Below are 22,018 nucleotides of genomic sequence, written 5' to 3' on the forward strand. Positions count from 1 at the left end.
TGAAAATGGAGTCACTGATGTTTCTTGGACCAAACCCCATCCACTCCCACTCCCTATTAAGCAGAAACCTATCCAACCTCTCCATCATGAAACCCCTCCATCTCCTCCCACATCTGATCCCTATCCCTATGCACGATTGGATGCTAAACATTAGATATCAAAACTCTTGTTTTTAGACTGCCATGTCTCCTCATATTTAAGACCTCTACATCATCTTTTTCTCCTTGATCAATAAACCATGAATTTCATTAATTAAAGAGAAACATATACAATTAAAATGAAGATAAAGAAGGGAAAGAAGGAAAGCTCCCAACTAGAGGTATGTTTGTGGTGATAAGGTCAGTCTTGAGGTTTTCGTTTAACGAGGATCATTAGATGGAATGTTAGGGGTTTGGGGAGTGCAAGGAAGAGAAGAGTAATCAAGGATTTACATAGAAGAGAAAAGCCCGATATAGTGTTGATTCGGGAAACAAAATTACGAGAGTTGGATAGAAGGTGATCAAGGGGTGTGAATTGGACCTCAACACCATCTTGGGGAGCCTTTGGAGGTTTGGTGACTAAAGAGGGAAGATGTTGTGGAACCTTTGGAGGAATTGTGATAGGCTGAAGGGAAGGGAGATCCATCATATGGATGGTCGAACCTTGCAGGGAGGTTGGGCGAAATTTCAAAAATTTTCTTTCTCCCTTCCGGGAATCCTATTCCCTAATTTAGAAAACTACATTCGTTCTTGAAACAAACCGGACTAGATCTAAAACCAAAAGGAAGCAAGTAGGGATGCACCTGATACGGAATAACAATAACTCCCAACGTAGGTGTTTATGTCCAAAGAGGTGACGAAAACCCGCCTCCACTGAACATGACACAGCTTATGGTGATGCAGGATCAACAAGGTGATTCTTCAGCAAGAACCCTAATTCTTCAACAAGAATCACACAAGGGGCTGGTGAGCACGACTTTAGATTGTTTCTTCTAGTAAGAAACAATATCAAGAACTATTTTTGATCAGATCCAAAGGGGGAAATCGAACTAGGTAGGGGCGACAAGAAATGGAGAACTCTACAGATTGCTGAGTGTATTAAACTGGTGAATTCGCCCCCTATTTATAGCCTTTTTGGATCAGATTCCTAATCCAATTTGGAAAGAGTTTCTTGATCCAAATCTGATATTTGGATCTGGACTCTTAAATGGATAAGACATATCTTAACCTCTTGCTGATCCTAATAAGCTTTTAAACCAAATTCGCCCCAATTAATTAAGTCACTTGAGCCTAGTTTGAAATGGGCTTTAGGCCCATTAAGTCATACAACTCACTTTCCCTTTTATATGTTGGTTAGTTTGGTTCTCTTTGTATGGCGTGGGACCCTAGCATTGATCTCCTCAAAAGCCAAATGGGTTCAGCCCAACTTCTATTACAAGGCCTAGTTGAATTCATTGCTAAAGTTAGTGAACCCCTGAGCCCATTAGTATGGGCTCTTAGCAAGCCCAACATTTACACTTAAATGGTTCCTGGGTCCAACCACCTTATGAAGGCCCAAGGACTAAGGAATTATGTGAGATTAACCCATCAAGTATAAACCCTAAATAGTCTTACACTTAACCTCTCAGTCCATAATGATAAAACACTACTCGACAAGAGATGATCTCTCCCTTTGCTGCAAGGTACAAAGTTGCACTCTCTAATCACATGGATCATGGGAATTAAAACCTTTTTGCAAACATTTTGTGAAACCATAGTTTATATGTATATCTATATATAAATATATTTTGCAAAAACAAATCTCAACAATTTGGAATCAATTGCCGGTAGTTTAGGTTTCCATAAAAAAAGTGCATTCCCCGATCATTCACTTTGTCCGACAAAGAGGCTAATCCTGTCACTATGATCACCCACTCAGGTGAATTCTCGGACTGCCCCAACATACCCAGGTTTTGACCCCCTCTAAGGATCTCATTGATTGGCGTATCAAAGACAACCCAATCCAATACCTAGTGCGGTACCATAATCGAGTCTAGGGGTCAGGTGTAACATTATAGTTTTGCCCATCTATCTCCAAGATCTAGGGCAATACTGGAATTTGGTCTAGTTTAGGGTTTCAAGAAAACCCACACTGCATGTGCTTTGGGTCTTACCCTGGCAGTTGAGACAAGCCACCCCAACCTTCTTGGCAGCACATCAGTGTCAGCCTTGGCAAGATAAATCTCCCAAAATCCATTCAACGGATGTGAAGATTCTAAACTAACACGAGTCTTATAAGTGTCCAGTTTAAGGGTATTATACAGAAACACACCAATATAACATGAATCAAATATGTACTTTAATCATTTACAATAAATGTCAAAAGATACATCAATCTGATTGGAGCTAAGGGCATACACTGTTTAACATAGGTAACTTCTCTTTATCCATAAAATTAAAAAATGTAGACGATGGATTTATTTGGGTGTTAATCAATATTCATGGGCTTAATTCCTACAAAGAAAGGAATGAGATGTGGGAGAAGTTGTATGGGCTTAATTTAAAAATGTGGGTGGAGATTGTAATGGGCTTAATTTAAAAGTGTGTGTGGAGATTTTAATGTAATCAGGTATTGTAGTTAAATCAACAACCCCCAACACAACTAGCATGAAAAAATTTAATGAGCTCATTAATACCTCTGAGATTTAAGAAATCTCCCCTTTGCAAGCCAATTTCACTTGGTCCAATTTCCAGGAAAATCCTTTGTGCTTTAAGTTGGATAGGTTCCTTTTCATGAAGGTTGGGAGAACCACTAGAGGGATTTGGTGGCTAGTGCCCCACCTAGAGTTAAGAGGGTTGACACATCTGATTCTGGACTGAAGGACCAAAATTGTTTGGGTTTGGTCCAACATCCTTTATATTTGGGAATAAATGGTTGAGGAATAGAGACCATTTTGGGAGATGAGTCTTTGTAGTGAGAATGGGCCGAATGGGCCCTAGTGTTCTTTTTTCTTTTAAGTAGTGTTTAAAAGTTATGTTTCTTAGTTATGGGCCTTCTTTTATTTTCTTTAATTATCTCTTTAGTGCTGGTCGCCCCATTAAGGGCATCCAAGTAATTGTACTCAGACTTTGATTTATTAATAAAAGTGATGAAAGGTGGCTAGGAAGAGGCTCAAATTCTTCTTTCTCTTTCTCTCTTTTCTTCTTTCTTGCATTATCTGAATTACTCTAGGTGTAATTTTCAACTTGGTAACAAAGTGGGTTCTCACTTTTGACTTTTTTCTCCCTTCTTTACCCATACATAGTGTGTATGGAGAACCAGCCGGTTGATCAATCAAATACTTATGCAGCTCAGTTAGGAAGGTTTTTGGAGAGTTTTGTGGGGTTTTTCATCCTTAGTTGAAGCCTAGGGCAGGTTCTTGGAGATTTTTTCTGAAAACTCTAGATAACTAGAGAAACCTTGTCACAGATCGTAGAGACAGTTTGAACCAGGCACATGGGGATCCCACAGGACCTTGTGAAACCCTAATTTTGGTTGGATTGAATTCTAGAACCTCTGGAAGGGGCGGTTGGAGTTTCTCTCTTTCTCTCCATCCCACAAGACCTTGTGAAACCCTAATTTTGGGGGGTTGAAGGTTTTTCTTTTCTTAGAACAGTAAATCTAGCCTAGTAAGTCCCTAATTTGATTTTTGTTTGCATTCGTTTACTCACTGGAGCAAACTGGAGGAGAGATCAAATATTCCATAGGTTTCGGGTTTGGACATAGGGGGTCAGTGGAAAATCTTTTTGGGGCTGTGGCTATTGTGAAGTTTGATGGGACCAATTATTTAGCTTGGTCTCAATCTATTAAGATACATGTGTGTAGTAGAGGAAAATGGGGTTATATTATCGGGAGCAAGAAGAAATCAGGGGAGGATGATCCTACCTATGACTATGAAAGGTGGATGTAGGAAAATTACACAATAGTGGGTTGGTTTGTGAATTCTATGCAACCACACATTAGTCAGCATTATCTGTGGATGGAAACTACAAAAGAAGTGTGGGATAGTGTCTTAGAGACCTATTCCCAAAAGCTTAATGTTGCTTGAGCCTACAAATTGAAGCATGATGTGATCAATCTTAGACAGGGGGGAAGCCCTTAGCAGTCTACTTCTCTATGCTGAAATCTCTTTGGTAAGAGATTGATCTGATGGAGACTATTGTTTGGGGTTTGTAAAGAGATTGGGCCTAATGGGTCCTAGTATCTTCTCTTGTAGTATCTTCTCTATGCTGAAATCTCTTTTATCTGTTAGCAGTTTAACTAAATCCATGAATTGCAGCATAGCCTTTTTTTCCCACTCATTGTGTTTTTCATGACCTGCAATCTCAGAGGATGATTGGGAGTGGCCATGAGGTGAATGGAATATACTTGCTGGACACACCGGATCGAGCTTTGGGACCACCTCATGGAGTTGCCTTAGAGTCGGTTTTGTCAGAGTCTGTTAACAGAGTTTTGTTATGTCACTTTCGGTTTGGTCATTTGTCATTTTTTGCTTTGAGTCATTTGTTTCCACATATGTTTAAGGGAGTGTCTTTATCGAGTGTTCATTGTGAGTTGTGTGAACTGGCGAAGCATTGTAGACATTCTTATTCAGGAAGCAATAAAAGATCTCTTTCTCCTTTTCATATTGTTCACTCTGACGTGTGGGAGCCATATCATTTTTCAACTATAGGGGGTTAATTATCTCATGAAATCCAGGGATGAAGTACTAATTATTGTGCAAAAATTTCATGAATTCATCCTCACCCAGTTTAACACTCGGATCAAAATATTCCGTTCTGATAATGTTAAGGAGTATTTTGAGAAAACCCTCTTCGCCTATTTTGAAACTTTTGGGTTTATTCATCAAAGTTCTTGTTCCTACACTCCACAACAGAATGGGGTGGCGGAAAGGAAGAACAAAATGTGGTTGAAGTTGCTAGTTCCCTCTTGTTTGCATCCCATGTTCCTCTAAAATTTTGGGGAGATGCTGTTCTTACTACTACTTTTTTGATCAATCGTATGCCCTCTCGGGTCCTTAACTTCAAAACCACCTTTGTCTTCTCTTCCCGGCTGAGTATATTTTTTCTCTTCCTCTCTGTGTTTTTGGGTGCACTTGCTATGTGCATATTCACAGTCATCAACGGCACAAGTTGGAACCTTAGGCTCGTAAATGTGTTTTTCTGGGATATGCTTCCACACAGAAGGGATATTGCTGTTTTGATCCATTTAGTGGCACCCGCTTTGTATCTCCTTTCTTTTGCATTTCTCCTGAGGGGGAGAAATCTGAAGAGCCCTTTGCTATGTCTCTGGCTGTTCCTCTTCCCATTCTTCTTGAGTCCTATCATGTGGTGTCAACTTCTCCCACTGGACCTACCTCCGATATTCCTATTTCTCCTCCTCCACCTCATTCTCCTATAATTCCTCCTCATCCTGTTCTCCAAAGGTGGTACCAAAGGCACAGATTCAAACATGGGTAGGCTCTTCCCATCATTACTGAGGTAACATGTCGGCCTTCTTCTGACCCATCTACATCTTTGCTAGACCTTGACCTTCCTATTGCTCTTCGCAAGGGCAAGCGGAAGTGTACAACCCATTGTATCTCCAAACACCTGCCTTACAACCTTTTCTCTCCTTTGTACTACTCTTTTCTTGCTTCTGTTTCTTCCCATGTGATACTTAGGTTTGCACCGGAAGCCTTATCTAAACCTGAATGGAGGGATGCTATGATGGTTGAACTGGATGCTTTGCATAAGAACCATACCTGGGATATTGTTGACTTGTTTGAAGGGAAGGAACCGGTGGGTTGTAAATGGGTGTTTACCATTAAATATCACTTTGATGTACCTATTGAGAGGTTTAAGGCTAGGCTGGTTGCTAAGGGCTACACTTAGATGTATGGTATTGACTATCTTGAGACATTTGCTCCCGTAGCTAAGATGACCTCAGTCAGGGTTTTGTTATCTCTAGCCGCTACTTTTGATTGGCCCCTACACTAGCTTGATGTTAAAAATGCCTTCTCGAATGGAGACCTATATGAAGAGGTCTATATGTCTTTGCCTCTAGGGGTGTATGGGAAGGAAATGCAAGGCAAGGTGTGTAAACTGCATAAATCTTTTTATGGTCTCAAGCACTCTCCTCGGGCTTGGTTTGAGAGGTTCAGGTGACCTTGTTTTTGAAGAGAAATGGCTCTCTGGTGACCTTCTTAATAGTTTATGTTGATGATATTGTGGTCACGGGTAATGACACTCAAGGGGTCATTAAACTAAAAGATTTCTCAACTTTGAATTTGAGATCAAGGATTTGGGAGATCTTCGGTATTTTTTGGGCATTGAAGTTGCTAGATCTATGGATGGTATCTTCATTTCTCAGCGTAAATATGTCGTTGACCTCTTTGCCGAGATTGGTAAACTTGGAGCTAAACCAATCTGCACTCCTATTGATCCCAATCATAAGCTTTCTGCTACAGATAGTGATCTTTTATCTGATAAGGGGGTGTTTCAGAGACTGCATGGGAAGTTGTTATATTTTTGCATGACTCGGCCAGATATTTCCTATGCAGTAAGTGTTCTTAGTCAATTTATGCATTCTCCCAGAGATACTCATTTAGCTGCTGCAGAAAGGGTTCTGTGTTACTTGATAGGTACTCCCGGGAAAGGTATTCTATTTGCCAAACATGGACACGTGAAGTTGGAAGCTTTTACTGATGCTGATTGGGCAGGATGTATTGATGATAGGAGATCCACCTCAGGTGATTGTGCTCTAGTCGCTGGGAACATTGTGTCATGGAGGAGTAAGAAACAGTCTGTAGTTGCTAGATCCTCAACTGAAGCAGAATACAGGGCAATGGCACATGGTGTGTTGGAATTATTGTGGCTACGATCCCTTTTAGAAGAATTGGGGGTTGACTACGAAAAGCCAATGATGCTCTACTATGACAACCAAGCAGCTATCAACATTGCACATAATCCTGTTCAACATGACAAAACTAAGCACATTGAGGTTGATAGACATTTTATAAGGGAAAGAGTTTCCTCAAAAGAAGTTTGTTTGCCATTCATCACATCAGATGAACAATTGGCTGATATCTTGACCAAGGGAGTTCCAAGAGGGAAAATGACACACTATATAAGCAAGTTGGGCATGATTGACATCTATGCTCAGCTTGAGGGGGAGTATTAAAAGACTGGGCCGAATGGGTCCTAGTATCTTCTCTTGTAATATCTTCTCTTTTCTTGTTGGCTAAAGGCCTGTTATTTCTTTTTGTTTAATCTCTTTATGTTACTGCCTAGCTGGCCGCCCACTTAAGGGCATACTTGTCATTACTCTAACATTAATTTGTAATAAAAAAGGATTAGAGGAGAAAGGGAAGATAATTCGAATCTTCTTCTTCCTTCTCTAATATTCAAATTTACACCTAATATTTGACGACTGATTTACGTCTGGGTTGCACAAGTGATGCAGAAACATATAGGAGGTTGGTGGAGAGAAATCGGGTCTTTGAGTTCCTCATCGGTGAGGAGAACAGAAGACATGTTCAGTCTTTTGTGTTGTAGGTTTATCACTACGCTAATGTGGGAATGTAGCCAAATGTTAGCATTGGGAAGAAAAATGTTATCTATTAATACTGCAAGAAGCCTAAACACATTAAAGACACATGTTGGAAGCTGCATCCAGAGCTTGTTCCTACCAGATTCAAGAAAGAAAATGGTGGGAAAAGGTGGAAATGCAAATGTAGCCACCTCTTCACAAGGTGAACAAGGGTAGGGTGGAGAGAATTCAGTGGGAGAACAACTTACAGCTGCCGAGGCTGAATATGAGAAGTATGGCCGAATCATCAGTCACTTGGAGTCCATTGGTATAGCTCCTTCAGAGGCTATTCCTTCCTGCACATATGCTCACTCAGGTATTCATGCCACTGCACATCATGCTTCTAATCTTAGGTACTGATAAAACCCCTTGGAAAATTGATTATGGGGCTTTTCACTGTATGACTAGTGTTACACAGTTATTCACCTCTTACCAACTTTTTTTTGGCTGGGATAAGATATCCCTTGCTGATGGCTCCCTAGCCTCTATCATAGGAAATGGAGACATTAAGACCTCTAATGCCCTGAACTTATCATCTATTCTTCATATACCTAAACTTAATACTAATTTGCTTTTAATTAGTAGTTTGACTAAATCCCTGAATTGCGGTGTGACCTATTTTCCTTTATATTGTGTTTTTCAGGACATGGAATCTCATAAGGTGATTTGGAGTGGCCATGAGGCAAATGGGATCTATCTGTTAGACATGCCTGAGCAGAACCAAGTACAACCTAAGAGATTTGCATTTGTTTCAGAGTCCACTAGTCGTATTATGTTACGTGTTAGTCGTTTGGGTCATTTCATAAAGTCAATTGTTTCCAGAGTAGTTTAAAGGAATTAGTCTATCGAGTCTTCATTGTGAGTCTTGTGAGTTTTCAAAGCGTTGTAAGAGCACTTATCCTTTAAGTAATAAAGATAAACTATTCCTTTTAATATTGTTCACTTTGATGTGTGGGTGCCTTACCATTTAATATGTATGGGTGGGTATAAATATTTCATCCTGTTTATTGATGACTTTTCACGATATACTTGGATTTACCTTATGCGTTCTTAGGCTAAAGAATATTTTGAGGACTTTACCTCCTATCTTAAGAAGTTTGGAGTTATTCATCAGAGTTCTTGTGCCGGCACTCCACAATAAAATGGAGTAGCAGAGGGGAAAAACAAACATTGTGGAAGTTGCAAGGAGCATTCTTTTTGCTACCCATGTTCCTGAAGTTTTGGGGTGATGTAGTTTTAACTGCTATATACCTAATTAACCGCATGCCTTCTTGAGCCTTGGGGTTAAAATCTCCCTTCGGAGTCCTCTTTCCTGATGTTGAGATTTTCTCTATTCCTCTGAGGGTCTTTGGTTGCACTTGTTATGCCCACATTCCCAGTTCCAAAAGACACAAGTTTGACTCCGAGGCTCTGAAGTGTATCTTCCTTGGTTATGCCTCCACACAGAAAGGGTACTGTTGTTTTGATCCCATTAGTGGCACCTAGTTTGTTTCCATGGATGTCACCTTTGCAGAGTCAGTTCCTTTTTATAGCCATCATTTTGAGGGGGAGAGATCTCTCAAGTTGCTTTCTTCATCCTTTCCTTTGCCAACTCCATTTGGGTCTTTAGTTGAGCTCTCTATAGTTACCCCCTTCCAATGGAGGGATCTTCTCCTTTGAGGTCTTCCACTCCTGCTTCTCCCCCTCCTCCTACTAGTCCTCCAGTTGTTTCAACTCATCCTATTCTCTAGAGGTGGTACCAACGGAAAAGGCTAAGGCAAACACAGGTTGATCCCACATCTCCAATTGAGACTCAGGCGGTCCCAATTACTGAAGAGAGGACATGTCCATCACCTCCGCCACTAGCACCCTCGTTTCTAGACCTTGACCTACCCATTGATTTGAGAAAAGGTAAGAGGAAATGTACAACTCATTGTATTTCCAAACACCTTTCCTACAGATTGTTGTCCCCATCCTACTATGCCTTTCTAGCCTCCATTTTCTCTTAATCCATCCGAAAGTCTGTTTTAGAAGCCTTAGCCACACCAAATTGGAAGGATGCTATGACTATTGAAATAGAAGCCCTTCATAAAAATAATACCTAGTATTGTTGACTTGCTAGCTGGGAAGGAACCTATTGGGTGCAAGTGGGTTTTCACTATCAAGTATTGCGCAAATGGGTCAATTGAGAGGTATAAGGCACGACTTGTTGCCAAGGGATATACCTAAGTATATGGGATAGATTACAGTGAGACATTTTCTCTAGTTGCTAAGATGACTTCGGTGAGACTTCTTTTATCCTTAGTTGTGAGCTATGATCGGCCTCTGTATCAATTTGATGTTAAGAATGCATTCCTAAATGGTGATCTCACTAAAGAGGTATATATGTCCCTTCCTCCTAGTATATATGGCAAAGAAATGCAGGGTAAGGTGTGTAGATTGAAGAAATCACTTTATGGTTTGAAATAATCTCCACGTGCTTGGTTTGACAGGTTTAGGGCTGCTCTTGTTCAGTTCGGCTACACTTAGACTTCATCAGATCATACCCTCTTTGTTAAGAGAAAAGGCACTCTGGTGACATTCCTTATAGTTTATGTAGATGATATTGTGATTATTGGTAGTGATACATAAGAAGTTAGTGTTCTCAAGAAGTTTCTTAGTTTTGAATTTGAAATTAAAGATTTAGGGGAGTTGTGGTATTTTTTGGGCATTGTGGTCCAAGGAAATTATCTTTATTCCTCAATGGAAGTATGTGCTAGACCTTCTTATTGAGACTGAAAAACTTGGTGCTAAAGTTGCCTTTACCCCTATTGATGTTAATCATAAACTCTCAGTTAATGATGGAGAACTTTTAGCTGACAGGGGAGTGTTTCAGAGATTACTGGGGAAACTTCTATCTATGTATGACTCATCTAGACATTTCATATACTGTGAGTGTTATTAGCTAGTTCATGCATGCTCCCAGAGACACACTTGTGGCTGTTGTAGAAAGGGTGTTATGCTACCTTAAGGGAACCCCATGAAGGGTATGTTATTTGTTAAACATGGACACATGAAGCTAGAAGCATATACAGATACTGATTGGATAGAAAATGTGGATGATAGGAGATCCACATTAGGATATTGTGCTATGGTAGCTAGAAATATTGTTTCTTGGAGAAGCAAAAAGCAGTCAGTGGTTGCTAGATCTTCAGTTGAGGCAGAGTATAGATCTATGGCCCATGGTGTTTTTGTGTTGTTATGGCTTAGATCTCTCCTTAATGAGATGGGTGTTTCATGTGGGAGCCACTGATGTTGTATTGTGATAACCAAGCTGCTATTAACATTGCTCACAGCCCAGTTCAGCATGATAGAACTAAGCACATTGAGGTAGACAGACACTTTATACGGGAAAGAGTGGCTTCAGGAGAAGTGTGCCTACCTTTCATTGCATTGGAAGAGCAGCTAATAGATTTTCTAACTAAGGGAGTCCCAAAGGCAAAGCTTCAACATTATGTAAGCAAGCTTCAACATTATGTAAGCAAGCTAGGCATGATTGACATCTATGCTCAGCTTGAGGGGGAGTGTAGTGAGAATGGGCTGAGTGGGCCCTAGTGTTATTTATTTCTTTTAAGTAGTGCTGGCCGCTCCATTAAGGGCATCCAAGTAATTGTACTTAGACTTAGAATTATTAATTAAAGTGATGAAAGGGGGCTAGAAAGATGTTCAAATTCTTTTCTTCTTCCACAACCTATTACTGAAACTTTTTTTCTTCTCCTTTCTCTCTCTTTTTTCTTCTTTTCTTGCATTATTTGAATTATTGTAGGTGTAATTTTCAACTAGTCTCAATGGTCATTGAGTGAGCAAGAGAGACGTGAGATGGAGATTGAAGGAGCTGGAAGAAATTTTGTTGAGGGAGGAAATATCTTGGCGGTAGGAATCAAGACACAAGTGGATTAAGGAGGGGGGTGGGAACACCACATACTTCAATGCTTTGGCCAACGGGAGAAAGAGAAAGAATTTTATGGGTAAATTTGAGATTATTGAAGAAGTAACCTCTCAATATGAGATAACCATAATTTCTCCCATTTTATAGTTGCCACTTTAATATAACATAAATTGTTGGTTTTCTTTTCTTATTCATGTTTTCGTATTTGTGATTTTGTTTGGATTATTATTATTATTATTATTATTATTATTATTATTTTGAATTTGATACAAAATTCAAAAATCTAGCATTGCATATTCCTAATACTATGCCATTTCAGTTCAAAATTTTCAAAATCAAATTTCATAGCATTTTGTCACTATATCACCCTTTATAGAAATCCTAACCAATACAAACCAAAAGGAGTGAGTCAATGGTTTGACTCTAGAAAGTGAAATCTCTCAAAGTCTCCTCAACAACAACCCTCATTCCTCAGTGGTAAGAATCATAAGATTTTTGGAACCTAGCATGAATACCTTGTCTATTGAACTTCTTGGGCTTGCATCACCAAGGGTACGCAATAAGTAGTGTTCAGTTGTACCTCACCAGAATGTGAATGCCTTTGATTCTCTATCAAATTGCATATATTTGTGAAGTGTGACCACCACCCCTCATTCTGGTTCGCATATTGACATCGGCGAATCGGTGCCTACCGAGTAGAAGAATGGGTTCAAAAGCTTTATAATGAAGGATCTCCGTCTCCACAAACTTGATTGGACAATTGTTAACCTTGATCAGACCCCTCTTGTGTTTGCAGTAGGTAATGGTGGTAGCTGTTTTCTTTCGGGCAAAACATTGAACAAACTTTCTATTGATGTTGCCATGATTGTACCCTTCCCTATTCATCTTTCTTTCATCGGTTCTTCTTTCTCTGCCTCACTAGGTGTAAGACAGTGGATTTGTATAAGTACACTAGCCCGGATAACCCAACATAAATCCAGGTTGGACCAGACCGAATCAGACCGATTATCCACTAATTATTTACAAACATTTCAAGAGCTAGAATCTTCTAGAATAATAGCATTTAAGAACATTCCAGAATAGCAATTAAGTGCATGTGCATTAATTAAGGGTAAAATGGATTAAAAGGAAATATAAGAAGATTCTAAAAGATGGAGGTTAAAAACACTATAAATAGGTCCCCATACCCATATGGGGACCCAATAATATGATAACCATTAGACCCATTTAAGGGGTAAAGGAGATTTAAATCCTCTCTCTCTCTCTCTCCCCCCGGCCTCTCTCACCACCACTCTCCTCTAGACTTTCAGAGTTAGATCATCCCTCTGTCGGCTTACACTAAGTTGTTGGGATTTGTGAGAATCTCACCATCACACTCCTTCGTTAAGACGAATGGTGCCTGGGTGAAAGATAAGTAAATACAATGTGCATATTGAGCTGGAAGGACTGCCTATGGTGAAAATTTCCATTTGGTTGTACTTTTGTAAGTTTTGGCTTCTTGTATATGGATTTTATTAACCAAGAAAGCTTAGTCTTGATAGAAATGATGTTCCAATGAAAGGTATGAAGCCAATACTTCTGAAGTCAACGAAACAAGATCGGATTGGACCCCATCTAATTTAAATCTCATTTGGACGGATTGGACGGTCCAACAAAACATATGATATGTATCGGTCAGAATCAAATGTCCAATGAGTATTTCCGGATTGGAGTAGACATAATCCATGTCTAATGGTCCGTCCAAATCCCATCTTACCTCTCTGTGATTCTTTCGTTCCTTCGATTTTTCCTCCATCTCCCTCTCTTTAAATTCCAACTTCGTCGTGTTGGAATGACACAACATGACTTTGCGGGTCACTCGTTCTTTGGCGAGTCGTGTTTGCCTCTAGGATATTTCAAAGGTCAACCCCCCATGGCACAAGCCCAAGTGGGCCTGACCCCAGTCGTGTCATGTCATAGGTTGGGTTGGGTAATAGGCCAAGCCTTGGGCTAGGCCATGAAAGGCATATTTTAAAATCAAAAGAAATAGTGAGAATTTTAAAATAAAAAATCTTAAAATTTTATTTTATATGAAATTTGATGTATAATATTGTTCATGGTTTTGAAAACTAGACTGGACCGGAAAATCAAACTGGTTGACCTAAGAACCGGTCAGGAAACCAGTTTTGTTTCACCCTAAAACCACTCTTGGTTCAAAAACCATTGATTTGGTAGCGCCCCAGTGACCTAAGCAATCAAACTGTCAACTCAAACAACAGTTTTGGATGTTTTTTTATTTTAAATAATTATTTAAAATTTTTATTTTTTAAAATCAAAGTAGGACATCAATTCGAACCGGATAACCAAACCATTTAACCTAGGAACTGGTCCCCAAAATGGTTTCGCGTCTGGTTTGGATTTTAAAACCTTGCAATTGTTTATATATGAAATTAAAAAAATTACAATACAATTGTTTATAAACCTTGCACCAGGACTGGAATCCATCAACCTGACACCAGGACTACCTTGCATCTCAACAAGCATGAGTCCTCAATTCGGATTCCAATCCAACAGTTGACAACTCAACATTGAGTTTGAATTTTGAATCAGTCCAATTCGTATGTTCTTGTTTTTATCTGCTTTCCTTTTTAGATCTCTCTCTCTCTCTCTCTTTCTCTTTTGTATTTTCTATTATTTGTTAGTAGTGTCAATTGGACCAGATTTGGTCCAGCCCGATCCGGTCCAATATGAGTCATTTTGGACCATTTTGGATCGGTCCAATTCAATGTCTGAACTGTTCAATCTGTTCAAAATGATTTTAATTTAGATCAGGTCCAGCCCAAACTTGATCCATTGACTCCATCAATGCTTTTAAGGCCGTGTTTGAGAGTGCTTACTGATTGAATCCGATGTTGGTTCAATCAGTAATACAACATGTTGAATTGGACCAATTCAAACTTAATGGTCCAAAGTATTTATTAGATTGGATTGGACTTGGTCAATCAGTAATGGATTTATATTGGACCGGATCGGATTGAACCAACATCTGGTCCAATATAAATCCATTACTGATTGACCTTAAAAGTGCTTTTATTAAAGAAATTTCATAAATGTACTTTTATAAAAGTTCTTTTGTGTAAAAGTACTTTTCATTAAATTATTTTTATAGAAGTGCTTTCATAAAAGTGTTTTTATAAAAGTAATTTAACAAAAGTACTTTCATAAGGGTATATTTTGAAAATTTGAAAGAAAATAGAGGACAATAGTCACAAATGCTTATTTATGTGCTTATTGGAGAAAAAACTACCAAATGCCCAATATGAAATAAAAGTTGGGTCACTTGGGTGGTAAATGCAAATAAGTGGTTATTCAAATGAACACTTATTTGATAAGCACTTATTTTTAACATAAGCACTCCCAAACATGGCCTAATTGTCCATAGTTTTTATGGTTTTTATTTTTATTTTTCTGTTTTTTAGTGTTTGTATTGTATGATATCATTTTCTATAAAGTATCTAATATATTTCTATAGTTTTTTATATTTTATAGGTTTTTATAGAATTTTTTTATGTTTCATTCAATTTGGATTGGATTGGATCCTATTCGATCCATTTGCATTTCTATTGGACTGGTTCGGACTTGGTTTGTATGGGATTTGGACTGGATTGGGTCCAACCCATTTATAAATGGATCCATGCTGGACCGGATTGGATTGGAAAAAATCCAGTCCAATTGACACCCCTATCCATGAGTCTCCATGACCTTGGATATGGATATGTTAGACAATGTATGCCCTTAGCTCCAATCAGATTGATGTACATTATGACATTTATTGTAAATGAATAAAGTACATAATTGATTCATGTTATAGTGGTGTGTTTCTGTGTAATACCCTTAAACTGGACACTCATGAGACTAGTGTTAGTTTAGAATGTTCACAGCCATTGGATAAGTCTGGGGAGATTTATCCTGCTAAGGCTGACACTGATGTGCCACCAAGTGTTGGGGTAGCCTGTCTCAGTTGCCAGGGTGAGACCCAAGGTACATGCAGTGTAGGTTTACTTGAAACCCTGAACCAAACCAGATTTTCAGTATTGCCGTGGACCTTGGTGATTAGTGGGCAAAACCGAAAAGTTACACCTGACCCCTAGACTCGATTATGATACTGCACTAGGTGTCGGATTGAGCTGTTTTTGGTATGCCAATCAGTGAGATCCTTAGCGGGGGTCAAAACTTGGGTATGTTGGGACAGTCCAAGAATTCATTTGAGTGGGTGATCATAGTGATAGGATCAGCCCCTTTGTCGGACAAAGGTAATGATCGGGGATGCACTCTCTTTGATGGAAACCAAGACTGCCGGCAGCCGATTTCAATCGTTGAAATTTGTTTTGCAAAATATATTTATATACGGATATATATATATATATATACATTACGGTTTCAAAATGTTTGCAAAATGTTTTAATTCCCGGGATCCATGTGAGTAGAGAGTGCAGCATTGTTCCTTGCAACCGAGGGAGAGGTCCTCTCTTGTCGGGCAGTGTTTGATCATTAAGGGTTGAGAGGTTAAATGTAAGACCATTGAGGGTAATACCTGATGGGCTAATCTTGTATCTGCCCACAATCCCTGGGTTTTTATAAGGTGGCTTGGCCCAGGGATCACTTAGTGTAAGTGTTGGGCCCATTAGGAGCCCATGTGATGGGTTTGAAGGGGTTCACTGTCTGTTCAGTGAATTCGGCCAGGCCTTGTAACAGAGGCTGGGCTGAACCCATGTGGCTAATGTGTAGATCAATGTTTGGGTCCCACGCCATACAAAGAAGCCCAATTGGGCAGTAGTTTGGAAGGTTAATGAGCACATGGACTTATTGGGCCTAAAAGCCCATTTCGAACTGGTTTAATTAGACTAATTAAAGAGGGGCGGATCTGGGATTGGATCAACAGATTGGATAGGGAGTTATCCCTATCCACTTAGAGTCCATATCTGAATTTGGATCTGGAAACCTCCTAATGAGATTAGGAGAGAGCTGATCTAATCTGCAGATAAGATAATGATTTATCCTTATCCCTTAAATAGAGTCCAGATTCAAATAAGGAAACTCGTAATGAGATTAGGAGCTGATATCTTTAAGTCTATAAAAGGAGGAGGGGGCGAACCGTTCAGTTCATCCCATCACATCCCAGCATCCCAGAGATCAGATCTCAGATCACACAGAGAGAAGACAACAACAGTGTGACCGCGCCATCTTCTCCCTCCGTTCTCCTCCAGTTGCTGCCATAGCCAGTTCGATCTCCATTGTTATAGGAGCAATCAAGAAGCGTTCTTGATATCATTATGTCATCTTCAGTGGGAACAGTCTTTGGATCCTTCCTTGGGCGTGAACACCTCCATTGGAAGATATTATTTTCTTTGTATCAGGTATATCCCTCTCCTACTCTTTTGTTTCAGATTTGGTTCGGTTATTGGTTCAAGATTGATCTTTGAAAAATGCAGTTTTTCTAAAACAGGGAATGTGATTCCTAGATGGGAGAGAGATTTTTGAAATTTCACCCTATCTTCTTGTAGGGTTCGGCCATATGATGAATCTCTCATCCCTTCAGGATACATATCACTTACAGTAATTCTTAGAATGTGATAGTCGGGTCTCCAATACCTTGTATATGGATATGTATCGATATTTGGATTCTTGATTATGTAATTCTTAGAATGTGATAGTCGGATCTCGTGATGAAAAACAAAAAGACAAGAAGCTCCCATTTAGAGCAGGGTCCATGGTAGGGTAAAACTGGGATTATGATAAGATATAACAGGCACATAATATCAGGTGTAAATGGCCTTAAACATTTCACTAATGGAGTACCTATTTTTGTCAAGTGGGGTCATCTAACAAGGTATATTTAAGTAGTTTTGGAAACCTTGGGGTATATTTAAGTAATAAACCCTATATGAAATGTATAATACGTTTGTATTTGTACATGTTTATTCATGGGTGTCATTTTAAGCTAATTATATACATATTGTAAGTAACTAAATGTAGTTTAGGGTGTATATGATACTATAAATATGTAATCTACATACATATATACATGTCATACATACAGAATTTACACATCTATCGTCACACACTGTTAGGCTGTCTCAAGTTGTTACTGGGCTTGGGCTACCTAAGGCCTCAATTCAAGCCCAACCCAAGTTCAGGTCAGGCCTGAGTTTTCTGGCCCAGGCCTAGCCCAGAGCTCAAAAACCCAAGCCCAACCTGTATACAAGCTCCGGTTATGTAGTGTTGTGCTTGGGTTGGGCCCATCCAAGTCGTAACTATAATTGTTATTTCTCAACCCATGTGTTATCTTTGAAATGCAAGTTGTTAGGCTACCTATATTTATTAATCTCCTACCTTTTTGTCCTTGGTATTTGGGAATTTTTCTAGTCTCTTTCTGAATGCAGATTGTTACCTATGTAGGAATGTGCCTTCCATGTCTGAGGACTCCCTTTGTCTCTAACTAAAAGAAGAGATTATGAAGATGCACAAGGGAAACAAAGACAATGTTATGGTCAGTCTGGAAAGGAAATACATGCTAGAATTTTCAAAGAGCTAATCTAAAGAGTCTCGCTCTTGTAGAGTATTTGTTAAGGTTGGAATATTAGATGAAGATGTTGAATCTGTTTGCCTATTTATTCATTGAAGATATTATCAGAGGCTAGAAAAAAATTGCAAAACCAAGCTGGACACCGCCTAATAATAACTCAATTTAACTAAATTTTGATGGTTGCAGCTTTTGCAACTCTGGAGTGCAACTTTGGTAATATTTTTCGGTTCAATTGGGACAGAGATTCAACAAGGGAGGAGTTTCTGGCTGTTTTAAATGAACTGAAAATGAGCAAAAGTCTGATTTACAGAAATGTGGTGGCAGAATAGAAGGTGACTCTCGGGTTTAGTAGGATTGCTTAAAAATAACGGTATGGGCTCTTGGTGATATAGGCACATAATAAGAGAAGCATGAAGTTTGGCTAACGAGATGGGAACAATATTCATTTAGATAAATAGGTCAATCAACAGCTGATTTGTTGGCAAGAAAAGGAATCAGTAAAAATTAATTATTTTGGAGTAATCTCCTAGAGATGTTATCTGCCTTGAGGCAAGGATACAATTGGGATAGGTAGCTTGCTTGACCTTTGATCCAAATAAATGTTGCTCCCATCGTCCTAGCCAAATTTTGTGCTTCTCTTATATTGTTCCTGTATTTATCAGTACTTTGGTTGATCCGTTGGCAAGACTTAGGAATCACTAGACATTAATTATTTTGGGGAGTAACCTCCTAGAGATGTAATCTTCTGTAAGGCAAGGATACAAATGCACCTAAATTATAACCAGTGCTGGCTACCTTTCATTCCTTTATTTATTTTTTCAATATTAATAAAATGCTTATAAGTTACTGAGAAAAACTGGCCAAGAGCATAACTGTATATATTATTCTTTACATTGTTTCACTAGTTTTATAATGCCTTGTTCATTACATTCTTACTTTTTCCTTTCTCATTTTTGCTGTGCTTGATCCATGGGTGCACCAGACTGTTGTCCTGATGTTATTTAATGATGCCCAAAAGCTTAGTTTTCAAGACATCAGGGACTCAACAGGTATTGAGGACAAAGAGCTGAGAAGAACTCTGCAATCACTTGCTTGTGGAAAAGTTCGCGTACTTCAGAAGGTCAGTCAAGGGTTCCCTTTGAAAATTGTATCTTTCTATTTCTTTGGTTGGTTAAATATGGATGATGGTGGAGTTATGTTCAGTCCCCTAAAGGGAGAGAAGTGGAGGATGATGACTTATTCGTGTTCAATGAAGAATTCAGTGCTCCTTTGTATCGTATAAAGGTAAATACCTTGTCACTATTTTCTCTTTCTTCTTTATTTCAAATAGAACAAAAGCAATCTATGGAACTTGAAGCTTAAAACATATAGCTGATTTTATCTCGAGGGGACAGGTAAATGCTATCCAGATGAAGGAGACGGTGGAAGAGAACACAAGCACTACTGAAAGAGTTTTCCAGGATCGTCAATATCAGGTTTGTCTTCTCTAATCTTCTGCTATCTTATTGATATGTGAATGCCAATGCAATTCCAATTGGAAGCATTGAATTAGGTGAGTGAAATTACTATGTTGCTCGGTGTATTTGCAGGTTGATGCAGCTATTGTTCGTATAATGAAGACTAGGAAAGTGCTGAGCCACACACTTTTGATAACCGAGCTCTTCCAACAGGTAACCAGAAAAGAATTTTCTATCTTCGCACTTTTAATTAGGTGGCACGAATGTGACCGAAGGGACTTATTGATAGGGAGTTTTTCTTTTTTTTAATTAAACAGCTCAAGTTTCCAATAAAGCCTGCCGATTTGAAGAAAAGGATTGAAAGTCTTATTGATAGGGAGTACCTGGAGAGGGACAAGAGCAATCCACAGATATACAACTACCTGGCGTGATTATCTTATCACAGTAGGGTTTGACTTTGGCGCATTCCTAAATGTAAATGACGCAGAGGAAATTCGTGTCCTCGTTCGGAGGCAAGACTTTCAGGGGTTGATCCATTTCTAGATTCATGTACAGGAACCTGTAGTTCTAGTTTTGTTATCTTTTGACACTGTAAAGTATATTTTCGTCATTCCAATCGCCACAGTTCCTTCTTGTAGATTGAACCACCTTAAAGTTGAAGAAAAGATAGATTCCTCATCCCTTGTACATGTTTTGGTCGCGCTTTTAATCAGGTGTTTTGCCAAATTTATCATATCGCAATAACGTTTAAAATGTTCATATGATAGGTACTATCTGCAACTTTGGTGGGCCCAATCTGATCTCAGACTGAACCAGCACTGCTAGGAGTGCTCACGGTTTGGTACTGATCCATCAACTCTTTTTTGAAACTGAACCGGTACCACTAGTTTTTGCAATTCCCTGAACCAAAACTGAACTGTTACCGCTGGTTAACCAGTTGACCATATCCCCAAACTCTACTCCCCTTGGCCATCGTGGATTAACAAAGTGGAAAAAACCTAGGAGAGGGGGGGGGGGGACAAAAAAACCTTACCCCTCAGAAAAGCTATATAGAGGGCCATAAACTCATATAAACAAAGGTGTCTGATGCACCTTAAAATTATCTAGTCTAGGAAAAGGTAAACCAAGATCATCATTACTTAAAAGTTGCCGAATGCCGAATGTTGGATGGTAAATCAATTGTTATGTTAAAAATTATAGGGAAAATTTTTTAAACCACCCTTATGGTTTTAGTTAATTGATTAATTCTATCCTTATTGTTTATATAATGACTTAAATTATAGAGAAAATTTCTACAATTGACATTGCCAAAGTTGCTTTATTATTCTTTAAATTTTCAAAATAAAATCCAACAGATGGCAAGATTGGCTCCTTCAAATGCGGCGGCAAGATTGACCCTGGACAAGGAATATAGTGCTAGAAAGTGAGTCTCCAATTGGAATTGGGGATGGAGATATAGACATATAGTTCATCGGCTGTACAATGGAAGGCTTGGTGGTCTTGTACCTAGCAGGGTGCTCATGCTTTGAGTAATCCACTCAGGTTACTAGAGCTGTTCCCTTTTGTTTTTTCTCTGATGTCCATCATCCACCTATTTTGAGAAAGGGATCAGCGAGAGAAAAGAGAAACCATTGGAAAGTTGTTCTTGATTACTAACATCAAGGTCCTGTTTGATGATTAAGTGGTTGTTAAAAGTACTTGGTGCACAAGTACTTCTTGGAAGAACTTATTTTAACAACCACTTAAAGTTGTTTGGTGACCCACTTGCTAAATCACTTATTATGTTTTTAAGCACTTATTGGGATTGAGATGTTTGGTAAGCTACTTTTCCAATAAGTGTTTATATTGACACAAATGAAAATTTTAGCCCTCACTTCATTCATACAGATATATAATGCTTTTTACATATTATACTTGTTAGACAGTATACGCCTTTAGCTTTGATCATATTGATGTACATTATACATTTATTGTAAATAAATAAAAGTACATAATTGATTCATATTATATTCGGTTTGTTTTTATGTAATAACCCTTAAATTGGACACTTATGAGATACGTGTTAGTTTAGAATGTTCTTAGATGTTGGATAGATTAGGGGAAGTTTATCCTGCCAAGGTTGACACTAATGTGTTACCAAGTTGGTTGGGGTGGTTTGTCTTAACTGCTAGGATGAGACCCGAAGTACATGTAGTGTGTGTATGTTTGAAACACTGAACCAGAACCATTTTCCAATTATGCCTTGGACCTTAGAGGCTGGTGGGCAAAACTAGAAAGTTACACTTAACCCTTATATTTGATTATGATACTGCATTGGGTGTCGGATTGGATTGCCTTTGATATGTCATTTAGTGAGATCCTTAGAGGGGATACAAACCTGGGTATGTTAGGGCAGTTTGAAAATTCACTTGAGTATGTGACCATAGTGACATTATCAGTCCCTTTGTCGGACAAAGTGAATGATCGAGACTGCACTCTCTCTGATGGAAACTGATAAGGAGAATTTGGCCCGACCTCATGACA

At 38.9% G+C, this 22,018-nt stretch overlaps 1 protein-coding gene and 1 pseudogene across 5 annotated transcripts in view; one reads left to right on the top strand and one right to left on the bottom strand.

Annotated features, from left to right (window-relative positions):
• The window catches only part of LOC148866705 (cullin-4-like), a 90,202-nt gene extending 70,029 nt beyond the window's left edge, over positions 1–20,173 (top strand). The window contains exons 13-19 of one of the 5 annotated variants that reach the window (XR_016109915.1): positions 17,912–18,083; positions 18,225–18,370; positions 19,021–19,158; positions 19,242–19,322; positions 19,433–19,513; positions 19,628–19,708; positions 19,813–20,173. Coding sequence is in view for 2 of the 5 variants with exons in the window: in XM_088978130.1 (XP_088834256.1) it covers positions 19,021–19,158; positions 19,242–19,322; positions 19,433–19,513; positions 19,628–19,708; positions 19,813–19,926 (495 nt within the window). In the remaining 3 variants the exon portion in view is untranslated. Of the gene's footprint in view, positions 1–8,209; positions 8,500–17,911; positions 18,084–18,224; positions 18,371–19,020; positions 19,159–19,241; positions 19,323–19,432; positions 19,514–19,627; positions 19,709–19,812 lie in introns of those variants that run through there. The other 4 variants (XR_016109914.1, XM_088978130.1, XR_016109916.1 and 1 more) reach the window with 4 other exon arrangements.
• LOC148866707 (small ribosomal subunit protein uS9-like) lies at positions 11,945–12,336 on the bottom strand (annotated as a pseudogene).
• Positions 20,174–22,018: the final 1,845 nt, after the last annotated feature.

Source organism: Nelumbo lutea, chromosome 3, assembly GCF_056320005.1.
Source record: "Nelumbo lutea isolate HS-2025 chromosome 3, American lotus-T2T, whole genome shotgun sequence".
Lineage (NCBI taxonomy): Eukaryota > Viridiplantae > Streptophyta > Magnoliopsida > Proteales > Nelumbonaceae > Nelumbo > Nelumbo lutea.